Genomic DNA, 20212 nt, shown 5'->3' with positions numbered 1-20212 from the left:
ATACTCGAGTCAGACTCAGGAAGAAAACATTAAGTCATGGAAGAGCGTACTTCTATCACATCCTGTGCCGATATAGCCGTCAGTGAAACCAGCATCTACACATGCAGAAAGGGAAGGGAGCGCTTGTTTTCCATTTCACTTTCAGCAGTTAGGTATTATCGCATTCCACAAACAGAGGAGCTCCCAAAAGGCCGACTCGGTTAAGCCTCCGGCTGACGTGTAAAGCAGCAGGTTTGAATGAACTTTTGTTTATTTTCATGTGTTCATGAGGTATGCGCGACTGTGTGTGGGGAAATGAGAAATGTCTGCAACGGTGCGGATTTAATCTGGCCCGATCGCCGCGCTGAAGTGCGGAGGGTCAGCCGTAGACAGGAAAGCCCCTCATCATTTACTGCAGTTAAGCTGTCCGGAGGGATGACAGGAGAAGCCGAGTGTCTCTTTCGCTCACTGTGAGACCATGTCACATGTAGAGCCAGTGCCCCCTTGTGTCTAAAGCACGCACTCATGTTTTGAGATCTGTGTGTGGTTAAAAAAGGAATCAGAAGCGGCAAATATCTGTAAAGGATTTCAGTCGGCATTGCAACAAAGCCCTAATGCCATCAAGTCTAAATCCAGGTCTGAAGGTGGAAAAGGTTTGTGTCATACCACTGCTCAGCACAGCCCATAAACTGTATGATGCAATGCAACTGAAATGAGATGATAAAGAGTTTATTCCGTCACTTTTATTTCCATAAACGAAGGACCTGCAGTCCAGTGAATCTCAACATTCATCAGCAGAGTGTTGCCATTAAAAAAAAAAAAAAAAAAAAGAAAGAAAGAAAACAGTACCCCCTCCCAGTCATAGGCAAATATTTGACAATATCTACATTGCTAAAAGTCAAACTGGAGCCATCTAACCTAGAAACCATCCCAACATAAAAGAGTAGTAAATGCACATGAAAAGCAAAACGTTAAACAAGAACATAAAACTAGAGAACGAACATCCTTCATTTTCCTTTGCTACCTCTGTATCTGATAAATATGATCTCAGCCACTGGTGCTGAAAACCCACACACACACTTAATGAAGTATTTTCATATGCACTTATAACATTTTCGACGTTCTCAGCACAACATTGCACAACCCCAACAAACACAAATCCAGAAACTCTCTTGACGGTGGAAAAGGTCATCGAAAGCGTGGATGCTGCATCGGCGCCGACGAGCCAATCCCATCAATTCCAGCCTGCGACACCTACTGCATCTCAGCGTGGAACATGAGAGGAGTCGTCGTCATCTATTAACATTTCCTTTCTGCTCCGACAAACACCACTTGTCCTAAATGCTCTACAAACATTCTGACTGGCAGCACACACTGTTACAAAATGGCTAATGATCGTGTAAACTCTGGAACAGAACAAGAAATCGCTACAAAAACCACGAACAAAGAAACAACAATTCCGTTGGCTCAGGATGTTGAACACTATTACAATAGAAGAAAAACACGAGGAGGGCACATTCTCCAAAGATATACAACGCTTCGCTTTAGTTTATGGAGGACGAGGGAGCTTATGGCTAAAAGTTGTACAGTCAGGACTGGAAGGAGGAAGTCGCGAGCAAGCTGCTCTGCCACAAAGGTGCATGAAAACAAACGCACCTGTGTGGGAGGATGCATAGGTGGCAAAGGAGATTTTGAGGTAAACCCCTAAAAGCTCTGAGTGAAAAGCATATGTAACAAAGTATGTCACATATGGGCTCTCCCTCGTCAGCCGACCGACTCTCACATCCACACTGACCCCTGCGTTTAATATCACTATTAAATATTATTGTCGGCTATGTTGGTCTCACCTCTCTGGATACAATCAGAGGCAAAGGGCACGAATAAGGCAGGGTATAAAACAACAGAAACGCTCCAGACAAAACTTATTTTTAACAGGATGGGTCAACTCAAATATCTTTCCAAGAAACAATAAGTTAAAAACATATGGTAACAACAGAAACGACTTGGCTTCTTTTTAAAACGCACCCCCAGTTGTCTCAGACAGAAAACTCATCAACTCCCAACCCGGCAAACGTGCAGCGGTAAAGAAATCCCTTCTCCTTAAAAGTAAAGAGATGAAAACCTATGTATGCACACTAGTATGTACAAGGATTGAAATAAAAGAGTGATATTATATATTTACATACACACATCAGTCCCTGATCGATTAAGGCCAAAGTGCTGGGGTCGCACGTGTCACCCACGTCGCGTGTAGGCTTGCTGTCGCACATAAGTGTTCCTCAGTCTGCGAGACGCAAAAGAAGCAGCTATGCAGTAATACTCAAGGCCTTTGCTCTAGCGTCATTTGTCTCCCAAACATATAAAACTAAGCTAACTGTAGCATTAAGAAATAAAACTAGCCCCAACCTCACCTTTCCTTTTTTCTGCAGTCCATTGGTTCTTTTTTTGTTTTGTTTTTTACAAAAGTGAGATATTTTATATACATACAGCAGTGATAAGAGTTCATATGATCGAGTCCCACTTTGAGCACAGCCTTCTGTGTCATCCCGAGAGAGTACTCATAGTGAGTCTGTGTGATTCTCTGCCGCCGAGTCCGACTGTTGAATGCAGATGAACGCAGGGAACCAGGGCAGTGGAGCGGTGCTGGTCTCCCTTTTTACACGAGCGGATCCACGGATCCACGGATCCACGGCGCCGGTGCTGCGGAGGAGTCAGAGCATGCCGAAGCCCTCGCTGCCCTCGCTGATGGCCAGCTTCAGCATCTTGTGCAGCTCCTCGTAGGAGTCGTAGGTAGGGAGGCACAGCTGGTTAAAACTAGACAGAGAAAGACCACAAAGAGTCGGCTGACGTCTCGATCCCAGTTGAAGTATTTCTAGAACATTTGTACGCAACGTTGTGGATTAAAAATAAAAATTGTGCTATTATTCCATTTTCTCTTAAGGCTAAAAAAAATAAACTAACAATGACTTTATTGTATTATTCCTCGCATGATATAATAGATTCCAGTGTGACACACAGAGCTCCATTGTTGTATAATTATTACAACACATCAGTGTTGCACTGGGTGACATGTTCCTTCATGAACACACACATACTAGTATATTTTGATCCAGAGTTGTTGTTTTTTTTTTCCATCTTATAACCCTGTTTTCACAAAGCGTTTTATTGTGCATTCCTCAATGGTGAAAAATGCTTTTTTTTTTGCTTGTTTAATGGGAGGCAGATACACCATTTGACCATGTGACAGATCAGCTGTTTCAGGTTTTAGAGAAGAAGCATAATGCCCGTCGTTGTCATATAGTGCGGCAGCATCATTGCATTTCTTTCATGTATTTAAGATGGCTGTGTTTCTTTTTTTAGGTATTTGATTTGGTGGGGGTGCAACCTCTTCTTCTACTGCATTTTATACAGTATTTACTATTTTTTAGAGTTATTTCAAAAGTGTACTTTATATTTGCTTTTGAATGATATGGAAACATGATATGTCAGCGGTTTATAAAGATTTGCATAGTCAGTAAACGGGCTAGGGTGCCGCAGACAAGGCTGAGAGGTCAAAAGGTGCTGAGACGGGCTAACGGATTATTTCGGTCACTGTGTATCTGCGTCTACTCACCAGGTGTGTGCAGTGGGCAAAGTGCTATGTGTGGGGGCCGCGATGATCTGAAAGGAGGGGCAGAGAGTGTTGAACCCCCCAGGGGGGAGCTGAGAGGAGCCCGTTGTGAACTGCAGCAGACGTGCAAGCTCCTCCTGGGTGAAGCTGGACACGACCGCCCAGAACCACTTCATCACCTGTGGACACACACAAAGAAAAAAAATCAAATCAAATAAAAATCAACACGCTAAACCGTTTTCATCAAAGTCCCGCTGAGAGAAGGCCAATACAGAGTTTCCATGACATACTTTCTCTCTGAAGTGCCAGGATCCTCCGACGATCACAGCGTGGGCCTTGAAGTCCTGCACGTTTATATCACCGGTGCCACACATCAACAGCTAAACGGAATAAAAGGGAATAATACATAATTACCCATCTGTGTTTTTTGTTTTTTTTCTTTTAAAGATCGACAGGGTTTTATTACAAACATCACATACCTCTAACTCATTCTCATCAAATATGGCTAGCAGGTTTTCTGGAACCAGTTCGTTCAGACCTGCAATTGATCAGGAAATTACACTAATTACATGCACATTACCGGAGACGTCTAATGAGAGGATATGGAAGAAAAGGAAAAAAAAGAATGACAGACTGCAGCTGTGCTGGTTCCCTTACCTTTGAGGAAGTGTTCCACCTCATCTCTCACCTGGCTGGCCAGCCTGTACTGAGCCAGCAGGTTGAGATAATGCATCTTGTTTTCATTGGTAACAGCGATCTGAGCTCCCCCTGATATCAGCTCCACCACCTGCAGGAGAGCATGAGGTAGAATGAAAATGTCAAAAATGACATAAAGCAGTGCCGAAAACATAGCCAATAAAGGCAAGACAGACGGCATTAGTACATATGAGAATTAAGAAACTTTTTTGACCGTGTGTTTGGATTTATAAATATTTAGGCAATTAATTTAAATGCCTGGAAAACATATTTATCAAATTAAAAATGAGGTTATACCCTTTCGGTAGGGGAGTTACACAAGCAGCTATTGTGTAGAATTTTATAACTGAACAAAGTTAAAAGAGAGCCAAACTCTACCCGTCCACCTTTATATAAACGCACCACTCCCCCTCTTTAAGAAAAACAAGACCCCTGCCAAACAAGCAATATGGTTTCTTTTGTTTCGTTTATTGCTCCTATCTCCTGTGAAATTACATCAGGGATAAAAGGGGAGGTTCCTTTCCAAAGTGTTGCCTCACCTTCTCCAGCTGTCCCGACTTGCTGTACTTCTCCTCGGCAAACACCAGGTCCATTTCACTCACGTCATTGTTTAGGATGAAGCAGACTTTAGTTTTGTAGAACTCCTGGTCATCGGTCTCAAAGTACTGCGCGTGGAAAATGGAACAAAAACACAGGAATGTGACATTTCTCAAATAAACATGGCATATCATCTTCACGAGGGGAGAGACAGAAAGACGACTGGCTGAGCTTAAGTTCTCAGATTTTAAATCTTAGTAAGCTGGACAAACCGCAAAACGTGCTGGCTAAGCCTCAGTGGGCTAAATAATGCCAAGAAACAAATCAGGTTTCTTGGCGTGGTGGGGGAACTTTCAAGAGATGAGATGAGCCAGCTGACACCAGAGGACCAACAGCGAAAACACGACTTTACAACTTCCAAGAGAAGTGGGAGTGCACTCTGTTCCATACCTTGTAGTTCATCCTAAGGCCAATGATCTGTGCCAAGAAGGAACGAGTAAAGCGAGCTCGGACCAGCTGTTTGTAGGCTCCACCCAGGGCAGACTCATACAGGCACTTCCCTACAATGCGACCCGCAAACTCATACATCTTCAGGCGCAGTTGCGTCGGCCTTTCAGCATTTGGGTGCACCTGGAAAAATGAAGACGAATGCTCTTTTAGTATTTAAAACCACGTGAAGCTTGAGAGGACACAAAGCGTTGAATAAGACAAACTCACCAGGCCCTGGTTGTTATCGCTGAAGCGAGTGAACAGCTGGTTGGAAGTGTCAAACAGGGTCTTACATATCAGCTCAAACCACTCCCTGCGAGGCCCTCCCCAGTCCAGAGCTGCAGAGAAATGGCGAAAGAATTTAGCTGGTCACCTAAAGACCTTTCTGGAGCTAAGATGTGACAGCAAAGGTTTTCAAAACGTAGCCCACTGAAGCTCACTCGTGCACTGTTCACATCTGGCCAAAACACACGTCTCGCGTGAAACAACCACAAGCTGCATCAGAGCACGTCTCAAGTGACCACTCGTGATTGGATCGCACTTTCCCGCTCTGTGTGCAAATAAACACGCCCGTCATCTCTGTTTGCAAAGACCAACCGCGGTGTTGGTTTTAGTTGGCAGAAGGCAGCGATGCACTTTCTGCTCCTAGTCTGCCGGAAATTAAAAGACGATGACGAAAGAAGAGGTAATAACAACAAACAAAGCTCTATTTCTCTAATCCTAAGAGTGTTCTAGGAACAACTACATTGTTTTTTTGTGTTTTACTTGTTGTTGGACTTTCATGTGATGGTATTTGCAACTGAATGGGAACGTATGCAGAAGACGGTATGTGATAGCGCGGTCCATTGTGTTCACACTGCCAAGACCAGTTCCAAATGTGATCTGAGCAATCGCATCTCGACGTGCCTTGGGTGTGTCCACACGTGACCGGTTCAAACAAGACACATGTCAACGTTAGGTGTGAACAGGAAGCCTCAGGTATTCAGGTGTTTTGTTTACCTTCCTCGTCCAGAAACACGACCTCAAAGTTCTTACTCCAGTCGGACACCGAGAAGTTCCTTGTAGCCTTCAGTGACTGGAGACACATGAGGAAGTCAGCATTATCCCATCACTGTTATAAATGTCTACTTTTTAAAACGCACAGGTTTATAATGTACTCACTGAATCTAGAATGGAGTGTCGACTGATTTTTAGGCAGGTCTTGGTGCGAGGTCTCTTGGAGTGGATGTGCCTGAGTTCACGTTGGAAGAAGTTCACCTTGTCTTGGAAGGTTTCAGAGCCACCTGAGGACGATATCACCACGTTACTGCTAGAGTCTCCACAATGGCAAAGTTCATGGCAAAAGCAACTTCATGAGACTGAAACAAACCGATGTTTTTGTGCAGAAAGCGAATGAAGGTGGCTGCCATGATGTTCCTATCTTTGCAGCTGAGTTCAACAGGAGGCTGTATCCCATCATCCACCACTAGCGTTAGGTACTTGTGAACCGGGTCAGGACCGTAATAGGTAAACTGAAAAGAGAGATTGAGATGAGCAGTCACACAAAGTCAAAGGTGTCCATTCTCCAGGATTTTTCCGGTTGACCAGTTCTGCTTACCTTTGTTCCTGGACATACTCGAAAGGTGAAAAGGCGCCATGGAATAATTTTCAGGTAGAACTCCTTCACGGATAGTTGCTGTTTGACAAGAGTCCAAGTCAGTGGCGTATTACATTTACACGTATTGAGAGCGCAATCCACCTAAGATCCAACTAAACCTTACTATTATATATTGGCTGTTTACCTTTGGCGATATGTAACAGTAGACCTTTTTTGGTTTCTTGACCTTCTCAGGTTGTCCCTCCACAGGAGAGTCGTGCTCATCCTCTTCTTCTCCCATGGAAGGCCTCCTCTGGGGGGCCAGCAGAGAGGACGCTGGTAACTGCCACGATGAACTGTAATTCCCGCTGCTGTAAAGGTACGCCTCAAAGTAGATACTTATGCCTGGAGTGGACACATTTTTCTCCACGCAGGCCTTTTCATTCTCTGAAAAATGCAACCGGAAAGAGCATTAGGCTTTTGAAAACGCACTCTAACGTTTCAAAAGTATGTCTTTCTTGAGCACGAAAAGGCCGCTCACCACTGAGAACAATAATGTCAAATTCCCCGTTGCTGAGCGCCTGATTCTTGTAGGAGATGCGAGTCCTGAAACAGCCCGTCTTCCTCAGAGTTAGTCTCAGCAGAACCTGGCACTGCTGCTTGTTGAGTGAAACTGACTTACTGTAGAAGTCGGAAGTGAGACTGTCATCATCCGCTGTGCCCAGCTGGAAGAACAGGAAATCTAAAATGAATCCCAGCTCAGTTCTGATATAATGTAAAACTAGAGGTTGTGCAATTGGAAACTGAAAAAGTAAAAATGAATGCTAGCTTTCGATTTTACAAATGACAGTATAATGGATTATACAAAAAAAGATGTTTGAAGGAAAGATACAGAAGGTCTTTCCTTCCTGCTGCTGTTATATTATTACACCTTATGGTGTAATAACACCAGTCTGTGCAATACGTCTATTATCTGTTCTATCTCTGTCATTTCTGCATGCTGTTGCAAACTGCAATTTCCCCATTGTGGGACAATTAAAGGTTTTTCTTATTCTTATTCTTACAGAGTGTACATGGACGCTGTAGTTGGCTTCATCTGTGAGAGATGTGGAGTTGCTGGTAGGGTTGCCGTACTCGTCCCTCGGCTCAATTTGTAAAGTATGCTGCTGGCCATTTGTTAGCACCAGGGTGGAAAAATGGTAGGCTATCTTGGTTTTGGATGGAACAACTGTACCTGGAGCGGACAGAGGAACAGAAAAATAATTGGCCCACTTAAAGATTTGAAGAAAATTGTTTACAAATCACTACAGTTGGAAAAATACATGCAGTCATACCTGGCTGGAATATCTTATAATAAGGGCTGTAGGCCACATTGAGCCCACCCAGCTTGACAGCAACCTCATAGCGGCCTGCTTTGCGCACCGTGAAGGCCACTTTGACTACGTTGGACTCCGGTTCTTGCAGAACCTCCTGTGTAACAGGAATGTCCAGCGCCAGTTCAATGTGTGTGATGTTGACCCTCAGTCCCACAGGCCGATGGGCTGGAAAAGGCTGACCGTTCTTATAGAACAGCTGAAAACACAGAAAAAACAGAGCTTAGTTTAATAGAAATAACTTACTTAAAAGATTTACTGGCCATAATTTTGCCGAAGAATCATTCATGTTACAGCTGTGTGTGTAAATCCCTTGTAAGACAACAGTTGCAGCATTTTCAGCCTGGACACATGTGGAATCCATTATCACCTGAACCCTGAAGCTCATCGTCTGCCCCACTTCCTGTGGTTCCTTCCAGTCCCATGACACTTTGCAGGAACGTGGGTCCAGATAGTTGCCCCGGACATAGTCGTAGATACTGCGGTCGCCGCGTCGCCCTGGATCCTCATTCTGCAAGAAGCTGACCACCCTCGCCGCAAGCTCGCAGAGGAACTTGATGGTGAAGACAAACGCTATGATGGAAACAGTAATTCCACCTGCCACAAGAAGGGAAGCAGCAAAGGAGAGGAGGAGTGGTTGGAACTTGAGTCTGGAATCTAGACATGTATTTGGTTTTAAAATAAGTTGCTTCACTGCTAAAAACAGGAATAGGCTGAACATTTTCTTGCAGGAACAGAATGAACGAGTTTCGAGGACCAGTCGTATCAACCCAAACTATTAAAGCTCAACTCACCAATCACGTAAAACATGAGGTCCCTTATCAAGAAGCACAGTGCCACAGTACAGCCAAATATGAGAGCTCCAGCTGAAAATGCAATTGGACAATGTGCAAACTGTTAATTCAAACGCAGACAATACACACTTCCTGCCTTGACTGTGCCATTTCACTTTCAAATGGTTGATATTCTTATCTTTACAAGAAACCGTTTTATAATTATATATCCTTAGTCTGGTCACTGGCACCACTAAACACATTTACAAGAAATGACAAATGCAAAGAAATTATTAAACTGGTCTAAGTTAAATGGTGAGATTTGAACCACACTACACCCTGAGCAACAATTCCAACACCAAAAGGCGTGTTAAAGCATTATGCAACATGTAAGAAACAGTTGCTAACACATTATCGTACATTTATCAAACAGTGAGTGTGAAGAGAGGCAAAAGACAGAAAACAAAGAGACGTTGAGTTGCGCACAGAGGTGGAGCAACACTAAATTTCTCCATTACAGTACTTCAAATGATCCATGACTGTTGTGGAAACACTTAGAAACATTTAGTAATAGCACAATCCGTCTTAAGTTTATGCCTTGTATCTTAATGCCTCTTGATAATTTGCAGCTGTGGAAAGCGGCCAAGAGTGAAACGCTTTAAAAAGCAGAAAAATTATCGGATTCTCACCAATCGACCACTTCTCATTCAGACGCCTCTCAGCAAGGCTGTGAACCAGCCGGATCTCGTAGTCCTGGTCACGGCTCCCCCTGGAGTTCTGGAGAATCTTGATGCCCGTGGACAGCTTTATGTAGTCTTCGTAGTAGTAGCCCCAGGCAGCAAGTGAGAGCTGCAGCTGATTGTCAAACTGAGCTAGGTCATCCAGATTCATACAACCCCAGGTCTTCAGTCTGCAGTGGAAAACAAAAGTGAAACTACGTAAAGCAGATAATTGACAGGAGTGGTAGCATTTCCATGTGCAATTACCTTTTAACTACAGTCTCTTGAAACACAGCCGTGCCATAGCTGCTGTTACTCAATGTCTATGAAGCAAGACTGCTGCTCTGACTGCACACAACAGGCTGTCCCACACACAAAACAAACACTAGTTCATGAACGATAGTAACCTCAGTCTTATCAGCTGTACGTGTAGGATATGTCAGCAGGAAGATAATAGTTGATGTGTCATGTGGCCTTATCACAAAAAAGTCCAATAAAAGTGGTAACATTAAGAAGTTAAGAACAGACAGGAGCAGCTCAGGAAAATGATTAGAAGACAAATGGATGTAATACAAACAGAACTTCGTGTTGTAAGGTTGTAAATGTATAATCCCTCTGCCTCCTCACACTGAGGTGCATGGTGTAATTATGCTTTCATAGTATGATTTTCACAGCCAAAGGGACTAACAAATATGATCTCAGTAATGACTATATTGCATTTATTTTCCCTTTGTCATCCTAAATGAGTTTAAATCCTGTCCATGATCTAAATAATGATAATAATGGTAATCAAAACTACAATTTTAAAACATTACTTTTCTGTTTTCTGTTTTCAACTAAACAGCTACATAAAAAGACATTATTATAGATGGGAAATTGCAACTTTAACTTCCCCATTTACAGTATAGTTTTGCCCCAGGAAATGAATCCAAAGATTGTCTTCAATACAGTCACCAAATCAAAAGCTCAGCCAAAATGGGCAGTGATATTGTGACACTCATGACCTTCGGAAACATGACACCGTATCCCCATAGCATAGAGATGTCAGACAGTTCTCCTATAAACCATGATCGTATGTGTTTCTGAAACACTACCTACCTTTAGAAAGGTCACAGTTTAATTCACTCAAGTAGGCAAAGGCAAATAGTTTGGATAAATCAATAGCTACTAACCATACTCTGCTCTGTTTGGATCAGTAGAAAGGCACCCAACACACACACACACAATCATCTGCATTGCTGCAGGGTCTCACACTTGCAGTCACTGAAGAATACGTTTTTACTGCAGTGACCCTGTGATACGCCGCAGCCTATACTGCTCAGTGTCAGCAAACACACAAGCTGTGAATGAATAGGCTGCCCTCAAGTGGACATAACTAAACAGGAACTGTGTTAACCTGTATAAAACTTGGCCATATCTAACTAATTCAAGTCATTATAAATAGGTGGGAATCATCTAAATTTCAAGTAAGTGAATCAAAAAAAAAAAGTAAGGCTGCTCACAAATGTGTGCCCGATTAGCGTGAATGTTCATGACGTTTGATTGCTTACGTATGATAGTAGTGCTCCAGGTTCTGGGAGCAAAGCCACTCCTTGAAGGCAAAGTCTCGGAGCAGCTGGATGTGAGCCTCTGCAATTTCCCTCCAGCGCTGCTGTTCCTTCACCACCTCTTCCAGACGACTCAGTGCACTCAGACTCAGTTCCTCCAGTGTCTGTACATCTGGATGGCACATGAACAGGATATAAAAATCCCCGTGCTCTTACCGGCCAGCAAACCAACAATAGTAATGGCCCAGCAAAGGCCTTAATACTCATTAAAGCCTACCATAATGAGTACTTAAGCCTTTGCAGGTTGTCTGAGCATACCACTCGGATCTCTTAAGCTTGCATGTATAAAAACAATAAAAATAACAAGGGCTGAAACAATGAGCAATGCAATCTCCCTGAAATCCAGTTAAACATGACACTTTCACATCCTTGGTGCTTCTGCAAAAACTCTTTAAGGATATCACTGAAGCTAAATCCATTAACTACACACTAGAACGGACCAGCAAGTAAATTTAAGTTAAATTTTTAAGAAAAACAACTGTGATCCACTGACCTTCAAATAAGTGCTTGTACTGAGAGAGGTTATGCCCTTGGAGCCATTCCTCAATCTCACTTTCTTTTCCTTTCTTCCAGCGCACTTCCCAGAAGAAGATCCACGACACTGAGCAGAAGAGGAAGGTCAAGAAGAAGCGGCGGTCCATCAGACCATCTTTCAGCCTTCACTCAGACCTCACCGTGCACAAAGGAAAACAGCCCCACACCGGTGGGATAGTAAAGTCTCCTACAAAGAAAGACAAAACTGTTCAGAACAGCTATATATATATATATATAGAAAGAAAAAAAAAAAAAAAGAACAAAAAGCTTTGATCAGTATTCACACCAAGTAGATTCAGTGGTCAGACCGATTAGAAATGATACAGTCCCGGAGCTCAACTGTAAAGTGCTCTGCCAAGAAGCATGAATATTTAAGTGTCACCTTGGAGAAGTGTGGAGAATAACATTACATGAAACCTACAGCACTGAAATATGCATGAACAATTTGGCTAAAGAATAAAACTCTCACCAGCCACTGTTCAGTCAGAGTCAAAGAAACCGGGTAAACCACAGTCTGATCACGCCCTGAATCCTATCCAGCAACATTCCAGGTGATAGGACTGACTAGCTCAGGTGTCAAAGCGTCCCCTAATGTCATCATCTGCTACTGAAACAAAAGAAGTAGCTAACTAAATATCATTAAGTAAGCCTTAGCTTCAGTCATCGGGCAATCGGTTCAGTCAGGTTCAAAATCCAAGACACACTGAGAGCGGAAAATAAACGGGTTAACTGCAACATCATCAATTCTCGCTTGCCTATTGACACCTGGGATGCTAGATGAAGCCGGAGGCTAATGTTAACAACCGCTAACAGTCTGCCGTCACCATGCTACAGCAGCGTTCGTTTACTAGCAGGACAACACAATGCTAAAAGCTAGCCGAGTTAGCCAACAATGTCAGCGTCATTTCAGAATAATAGTCGCTACTGAGCTAGTCGCTGTTAAAACGGAAATCGCAACACGTTCACAAGGCACCATCTGCTGAAACACTGTTGCACGAAGCAGCACCATGGAAATGACATTTTTTAATCCACGCTACTAAACATTACCTTCGTCTGCAAGGCATTAGCATAGCAACCGGAAAATGCGCAGAGACCGTCGATTTTTGATTACGTCTTCGATCGACACACGAGGGGAGAGGGAGCAAGCAAGCTAGTGTCACTAAGCTAGTGGGAGCTGTGGACTGAAATTTAAAGCATGGTATGTAAACTCTGTGTCACAGCACGGTTGCCTTGATAATTGTTGTCCGTTAAAGTTTTGGTATTTTATATGTTATTAATTAGGCGTTGAAGCTTTTTGGCTGACGTACCACTTTGCTAAGTTAACGTTAGCTAGCTAGCTAGCTAGCCTAGCACTTAGCAAATACCTACTACATTTAAAGTCACAACGACAGCTTCTCAAAAGAAAATATTTATCAATATAATTGTATTTATCAGTATAAATGTAGGCGTTTTAAAAGTTGCTATATCATTTAGTGTTCAGAGGAACTTCATTGACATTTAAATACATATATAGTATTTGTTGTGCTATTTAGTTTGTAATCGATTTCTTCTGTGTGTTTTAATTCGTTCAATCCAGGGGAAGCAGAAAACAAAGAAGTTTGCTGCAATGAAGAGAATGATTAGTTTGAAGGATACAAGAATGTGAGTGTTTAGTGATTCATCCATCCTGTTCTCACATCAGAATCAGAAAATAGAGTCAACAGCTCAAACTTCATGATGCAGGGGTCTTGGAGATCTGTGCGAGCACTATACCTTCTCATTTGTGTTGTAGAAAAGAGAAAGACCGTGCAAAGGCAAAAGAGAAAAGGAAGAAGGATCCCTCGAAGCTCAAGGAGAGAGAAGTGTAAGTCAGCCACAGGACAGCTTCAATTGGTTGATAATTGCAGTGGCTGATGGTTTCTTGACTTTTTCTTTGAACTCTGTGCAGGACAAAGTATCCATCATGCATGTTCTTCCAGTACAATACTCAGCTTGGCCCACCATACCACGTTCTGGTCGACACCAATTTCATCAACTTCTCCATCAAGGCCAAACTGGACATTGTTCAATCTATGATGGATTGCCTGTATGCCAAGTGTGAGTACTATTCCTCAATGTTAACTATTAATAAAGACCAAACTATTAATAAAGTTTATGTAAGTCACACATTATATGTAATGAATCACATATCATTTAACAATAACAATTTCCCTTGAATGTTTTTGTGATCTAGGTATCCCATATATCACAGACTGTGTGATGGCTGAGATTGAAAAGCTTGGAATGAAATACAGAGTGGCGCTCAGGTACAAGCTGCTGGATATAAAATAACACTGTGAATATGAACCTTTCTTATTAATTTTAACCAAAATTGATTTCTGTTTATAGGATAGCAAGGGATCCTCGGTTTGAGCGCCTTCCATGCACACACAAGGGAACATATGCTGATGACTGTTTAGTCCAAAGGGTGACACAGGTACTTGAATGTACATTTCTACAGTTTTAATTAATTAATGGTGAACACTGTCTCATGAATTTGTTATGTGTTTAACAATGTAACAACAGACACATTAGTTCAGCAGTAATCCAACGCTTACAATGTCATATTAGCAATATCTATACTGTATTCAGACATGCATTAGCCTCACAGCTAAAGTTTGTTTTGTGGCAAGCTTTAGTTGGGGAACCCTTAAAACTGATCACAAGAAAAGTAAATAAAAGGAAACAACTATGTCTTGTAACCACAAATTTGGTATTGAACGGAAATATCAATTCAATTAAAATATTTCTGCAGCACAAGTGTTACATCCTGGCGACTGTGGATAGAGATCTGAAGAGACGGGTGAGGAAGATCCCTGGAGTGCCCATAATGTACATCTCAAACCACAGGTAACAGTGTTTCAAATATATGACAGCTTTGTGTGTGTTATTTTTTATTTTTTTTAAACAAATCACTCTTATTTCAGACATTTAATAATTTTTTTTCTGTTTCTAAATACAGGTTTAATATTGAACGGATGCCTGATGACTATGGTGCTCCAAGGTTTTAGTATGCCCGTAACTACGCTGGACCTGTAAATAGACTGCTTGTTGAATAATATTTTCTTTTTATGTATATTAAAATACGGATTTTGTGAAGTTTGATTTGGTGAAGATGGGGTGGATTTTGTGACAATTTACTCTTTGAATTGAATAAATGAATTATTGAAATGCAAGTTCTTTCTTTTTTTCCCAACACATTCTGCCAATGTTCTCTGAAAGATGTTTTTGTAAAAGTTTGCTTGGGTGCCTGACCTGCGAGCTAAGATACTATGGTAATTTATTATGTGAAAGGTGGCATCAAAGTTTGTGTTCATTTTATAAGACACGTTTATTAATCCCACGTATGGGAAATTTGTTGTCATAGTAGCACGGAATTCTTTTTTCTTTAAGAAATATATTTTATATTTACTTCACAGCACCAAATGTTATTCTGCTGGGTTCGTAAAATGAGACATAACACACAAAAATAATATCATTTTAGTATTAACGAGTATACACTGTAGCGGATCTCGGTTTGACATCTTACGAGGAGCACCTAAATGCAGCATTTGTCACTGCTGAGATCATCTGCTTAGTACGGAGCATGCGCAGTAACAGACGGAGGTCGGGGAGTGTCTGCGCGGCTCGCTGGATTGACTGTAACCCGCAGACACTGACGCCAAGGCGAGCATCTGCATGAACAATGAACCGGCTGACTTGGGAAGGAAATCATTTGGTGAAACGGACATGAGCTGGACGTGAGACGGGAGTGTCGGGGAGATGAGACGGTACAAGAGCAGGGATTTGCTGGCTATCTGTGCCGTGAATGACCTCTAACGGTGCAGGGAATTAGGCATTTTTAGTACTTTGTTGCCTGCAGAGTCAGTCCTCCAGCAGAGTGTTGTAGCGTGGCACTATCAGGCTTGTGATAGCTTGCTGATGAACGTTCACAGTGCAGTATCGTCATAATAGGCTCCATATCTAATAGTGACCACAGGGTCTTAATTAATTTATCAGTGGCTTATTACTGGATGGCTGACCTATAATTGGTTAGATTTTTCCTTTCCATCCTTTGTTCAAGATATAGTTTTTACTATTATTAAATGACTGCTTCATATCCATATTGCTTCAGTGAGTTTTACTTACAGCAGATTCTAGTCTCTATAGTATTCTTGGTGAGCCTCCAGATCTGCTGCATGTCATGTGCTGGCCATCTGTTGTGGAAAACTACTTAAACCTGCGAGCAGATTAACAAATAACAGGATCCAAGGCGTCAGTCAGGACATTTCTGTGCCGGGGACCCCTGGTTGTCCTCCTTGGTGGCGGAGGCGGGATGCTGAGGGCCATGGCGGGCTCGGCGGAGGAGAGAGACGAGGAGGATGAAGGTGAAGAAGAGTTGAGGGACGGAGGGGTGCCTTTCTACGTGAACAGGGGGGGCCTCCCGGTGGATGAGGAGACTTGGGAAAGGATGTGGCGCCATGTGGCTCGGATCCACCCCGGCGGTGAAGCACTGGGGAAGGAGATAAGGGGAGCCACAGACCTGCCCAAGGTAAAGCGTTGACTAAACTGACATTCAGTGCATTTGTGTAGTTGCTTTTCACACTGTCCATCTGAAATTTGCAAACATTGGAGACAATTTAAACCCAGGTACGCACCATCAGGACATGCAGACCAAGAAACTGTTAGGGTCCCTGTGAATAAAAATGAGAAAGCTGGCCCATACATAGCTACTTTATATTTTACAACTACCATAAAAACACCCTTAAACCTAAGAAAGCCCTACAGTGCATCAACAATACTCCACAGCCTGCACTCAGGGCCTCTTCTATCTACTCTGTGATGGATTTTGCTAGTTTGGACTAGGGGGATAGCACATATACCACAACCAATGATCACCACTGTTTACACCTGGTTAGCGCAGTGTTGACAGAGTACAAAAATACACATAGCACTAAGTCGACTACAAATAATTCACGTCATTTCCTCCACAATGCACGTTGCGTCCAATGTCTCACATTTGCATTTTCTGCACTCAACATATCTTCGCCATTCGTTTTCAGACAGAGAGGTCAAACAAGACTACATTCTCCAGCTGTGTTGAATATTGGGATTGTGTTGTTGTAATGCAGCTGTTTGGATGCTCTGTCCCGCAGATTCCAGTACCGAGCGTGCCTACATACCAGCCTACCACCCCTATCCCACAGCGCCTGGAAGCCATACAGAAGTACATCAGGGAATTGCAGTATCCTTTGACCAGCTGGCACAACTAGCTGGTTAGAACCAAAACAATGTTTTTAGAGGATTTTATTTAGTTGGAATGACATGTTTCGCACGCTGATCTAAGTCAGAAGAAAATGAGAGAATGAGAGTACCCACTGGTCCAATGTAGGTCATTCTAGCTACTATATTTTATATTAAGCCAAAGCTTGATTTCCAGTCAAGAGATTCATCCATAATTAAGCAGCTAGCTATGAATATCACATGGCATTTAAGGAGCTGTCTCTTCCTTTCACTGTGTGCAGCAAAGGGCTCTGTTTTGTATATGACCTTAACCTTGTTTCACAGATACAATCACACAGGAACACAGTTCTTTGAGATAAAGAAAAGCCGTCCTCTTACTGCGTAAGCAAACCTTCCTTTGTATCCAAGACTCATCCACAGTGTTAGGCTCATAGAGGCTTCCGGCACCAGTCACAGGATGACATGGAGGTTGTTTGTGAGGTTGATTTCTTGTGTTTCAGCCAGTGATGGCTGACACATGTGGATCAGCTGTACTCTCTGGTTTACCCCAGGGCTTTGTGAGTAGGAGCTAATGTCAATCAGCGGAGGCCTGGAACGCAATTTCCCTGGTCTTACTTTATTAGATTTAGTAGCACAGATTTTATTTCCACGGCTCATGGAAAATGTTTTTTTTTTTTTTTTGTCTGCATGAATGTGCTCTGATGTGACTGGTTTTCTTGAGTACTTGTGTCTTACATTGCAGGATTACAGTAAAAGTCTCCTCTTCAACTCTTTTTCACAGGTTAATGGACATCGCTAAAGAAATGACACGGGAAGCTCTGCCAATCAAGTGTTTGGAGGCCGTGATCCTGGGGATGTATCTTTACAGTCACAGAGCATGACAATTACTGCAACGTTTGGTCTTCAGATTGTGTTGCTGTGTGTCTCTTAGTAGATGTGGCTGCTTAATGGAGTGGGAAATGTGTTTTTTGGCAGACTCCAAATTTGGCTCATAATATTGTCTAACTTATCAGGACAAAATAGAAACTGATTTGACAATTTTTTTTGCCATTGCGACATCAGTACTTCCTTGACCCAGCTGGTTACAGTTACCTCACCAACAACATGCCTGGTGTGGAGCGCTTCCCCCTCAGCTTTAAGTCTCAGTTCTCAGGGAACTACTTCTACCACATTGTGCTGGGAGTTCACAGCGGGGGACGCTTTGGTGCGCTGGGCACGAGTCGAAGGGAGGACCTCATGTTCAAGCCCCTGGAGTTCCGAACACTGATGGACTTGGTTCAGGAATATGAAGGAGCCTACAGGGGCTACTGGCACACTCTGCGTAAGGTCAAGATCGGCCAGTACGTGTCCCACGACCCGCACAGCGTGGAGCAGATAGAGTGGAAACACTCGATACTAGACGTGGACAAGCTGACCAAGGAGGAGCTTCGGAAGGAGCTGGAGAGACACACTCGGGACATGAGACTGAAGGTACAGTATGGTGGAAGTAATGACTTTTAGAAAGAGCAAAGCACATTTTTAGCTAGCTGTTATTGCCTTTGTCCTTCGGTTTGTAGAAGGTAAAGTCTGCAAACCAAATGACTATGTAAGAACACAAAAACTTGTGTATGTTTGAAGATAATATGTATATTTGACATCTTATTTGGCAGCTGACCTTGAGAGAAGCTGTTGGAACTCTTGCAGGGCCAAAGCCAGTAATGAGAATTATCTTCAGCAGAAGGACGGCCCTTCTTAACCTTATTAGATTTCCTCTGACGTGCTTCCTCGTCATGCACAGTGAGACTGAATGGGTCTGCTGTTTGACAAGCGCTTTCGCTGAAACTGTGCCCTCTCATCACCTCTCATGCTAAGATAATGAAGGGAGCCTTGATGCTGAGCGCTGTGCATAATAAAACTAATGCGATGACTTGACTCTGGTCTGCAGCACTTCATGCGTGGCTGCCTCCATCCGTCAATAGCTGGTCTTTTACACTGAGTGCTCTACACAATCACATTAAAAGCATGAGCATATTTCAGCCACTGACACCCGGGAGGACATACGTATCGTTAAGTCAACCCTGTGATGTTTTAAAGTAATTCTGATGAAGATGTTTTTGTGTGTGTGTGCGCATTCTTTTAAAAACTTTTTTGCAGATCGGAAAGCCGGCCCCTCCATCTCCCACCAAAGATAGGAGAAACAGCATGGGTTCACCACTCAGAGGACCAAGCAGCCCCATACGGAGGATCAGCCGAGTTGAGAGACGGTATGATTAACCACATGCTCTGGGTAATTTAGTTCTGTAGTCACTGGAAAATATTTAGACTGCAGGGGTCTCATGGGGCAAAATAAATAGTTCAAGAATTAGTACATTACATACTGGAGTTTCCTCCCTACATGAATGAACCTCATTGTCTTTTCTAATGTTGTGTTATCATTGCAGTCCCTCTGGAGACAAGAAGGTCTTGGAACAAAAATCATCAACAGACATGGGCGGATACCAGATTCGGGTCTAAGGTAGAACAGTTTGGACTTTAAGGCGTCAGGCCAGTGATTAACTCTTAGGACTTCATTTTTGGTACACATTGACTTATTCAGAGGATTCCGTGGTGAATACGTCACCAGCAACTTTTCTTCCCAAAACAAATGCCTCATTCAGCTTTTCTATGTTGCTACAGGCTTTTTTTTCTGTAGCAGCTACTGTGCATAGTAATTGGTGCTGGCAGTGCTCCCGACTTCTAAAACAAAAAAAAGAGTAAAAGCGGAGTAACATGTATTCATTTTTTTAAATAGCTGCAGAGTTTTACTACCTTCACGTAAAATACGATCCTTCCCTCCTTCCCTGAAGCTGGGCGGAAGTACCTCTCAGTGTAAATGTGCTCCCCGGACATATCATAGATCTCCGTGCCGTTATTATGTTCAGCAAAAAGCTCTTAAGGCTCGTCTGCAATCTGTATCGTCGTACTGTAAGTGTGCAAATACGTGTCATGTAATGTATATCCACTTAGACGCCGCTGGGCACCCATTTCTTGTGTAAGGACTAGTTTGCAAACCACTACCCTTGTGCCTTGTATACAAATTCAAAGAGAAGAAAAATAATT

General features: G+C 42.8%; 3 protein-coding genes across 4 annotated transcripts; 2 read left to right on the top strand and 1 right to left on the bottom strand.

The window, feature by feature from the left end:
- Positions 1–645: 645 nt before the first annotated feature.
- Positions 646–12981, bottom strand: arel1 (apoptosis resistant E3 ubiquitin protein ligase 1). 2 transcript variants are annotated; one of them, XM_084569315.1, is made up of 22 exons: positions 12941–12981; positions 11853–12080; positions 11303–11471; positions 9723–9943; positions 9055–9126; positions 8631–8857; positions 8222–8459; positions 7952–8121; positions 7429–7612; positions 7093–7334; positions 6909–6986; positions 6681–6822; positions 6473–6594; positions 6311–6386; positions 5540–5649; positions 5273–5452; positions 4825–4950; positions 4247–4376; positions 4069–4127; positions 3880–3969; positions 3593–3768; positions 646–2793 (listed from the first exon to the last, which is right to left on the bottom strand). In XM_084569315.1, exons 2-22 carry the CDS (start codon positions 11998–12000, stop codon positions 2691–2693), a joined length of 3063 nt encoding a protein of 1020 aa, XP_084425441.1. In that variant the 5' UTR covers positions 12001–12080; positions 12941–12981; the 3' UTR covers positions 646–2690. The 2 variants fall into 2 exon arrangements, with proteins under 2 accessions (XP_084425441.1, XP_084425440.1); XM_084569314.1 differs by lacking the exon at positions 12941–12981 and adding an exon at positions 12363–12469.
- On the top strand, positions 12962–15101 carry fcf1 (FCF1 rRNA-processing protein). Its single transcript, XM_084569316.1, has 8 exons — positions 12962–13091; positions 13470–13534; positions 13665–13736; positions 13821–13969; positions 14106–14178; positions 14261–14348; positions 14667–14761; positions 14874–15101. Exons 1-8 carry the CDS (start codon positions 13089–13091, stop codon positions 14920–14922), a joined length of 594 nt encoding a protein of 197 aa, XP_084425442.1. The 5' UTR covers positions 12962–13088; the 3' UTR covers positions 14923–15101.
- Positions 15102–16226: 1125 nt separating this feature from the next.
- Positions 16227–20212, top strand: vash1 (vasohibin 1; the record flags this gene model as incomplete). The annotated part of the gene is made up of 7 exons (XM_084568748.1): positions 16227–16442; positions 17047–17135; positions 17459–17515; positions 17916–17990; positions 18223–18604; positions 19268–19377; positions 19555–20212. 7 exons carry the CDS (start codon positions 16227–16229, stop codon positions 19625–19627), a joined length of 1002 nt encoding a protein of 333 aa, XP_084424874.1. The 3' UTR covers positions 19628–20212.

The sequence above is a fragment of the Chelon labrosus genome (assembly GCF_963514085.1).
Source record: "Chelon labrosus genome assembly, chromosome: 20".
Taxonomy (NCBI): Eukaryota; Metazoa; Chordata; class Actinopteri; order Mugiliformes; family Mugilidae; genus Chelon; species Chelon labrosus.
This window is presented reverse-complemented; position numbering and strand designations above follow the sequence as displayed.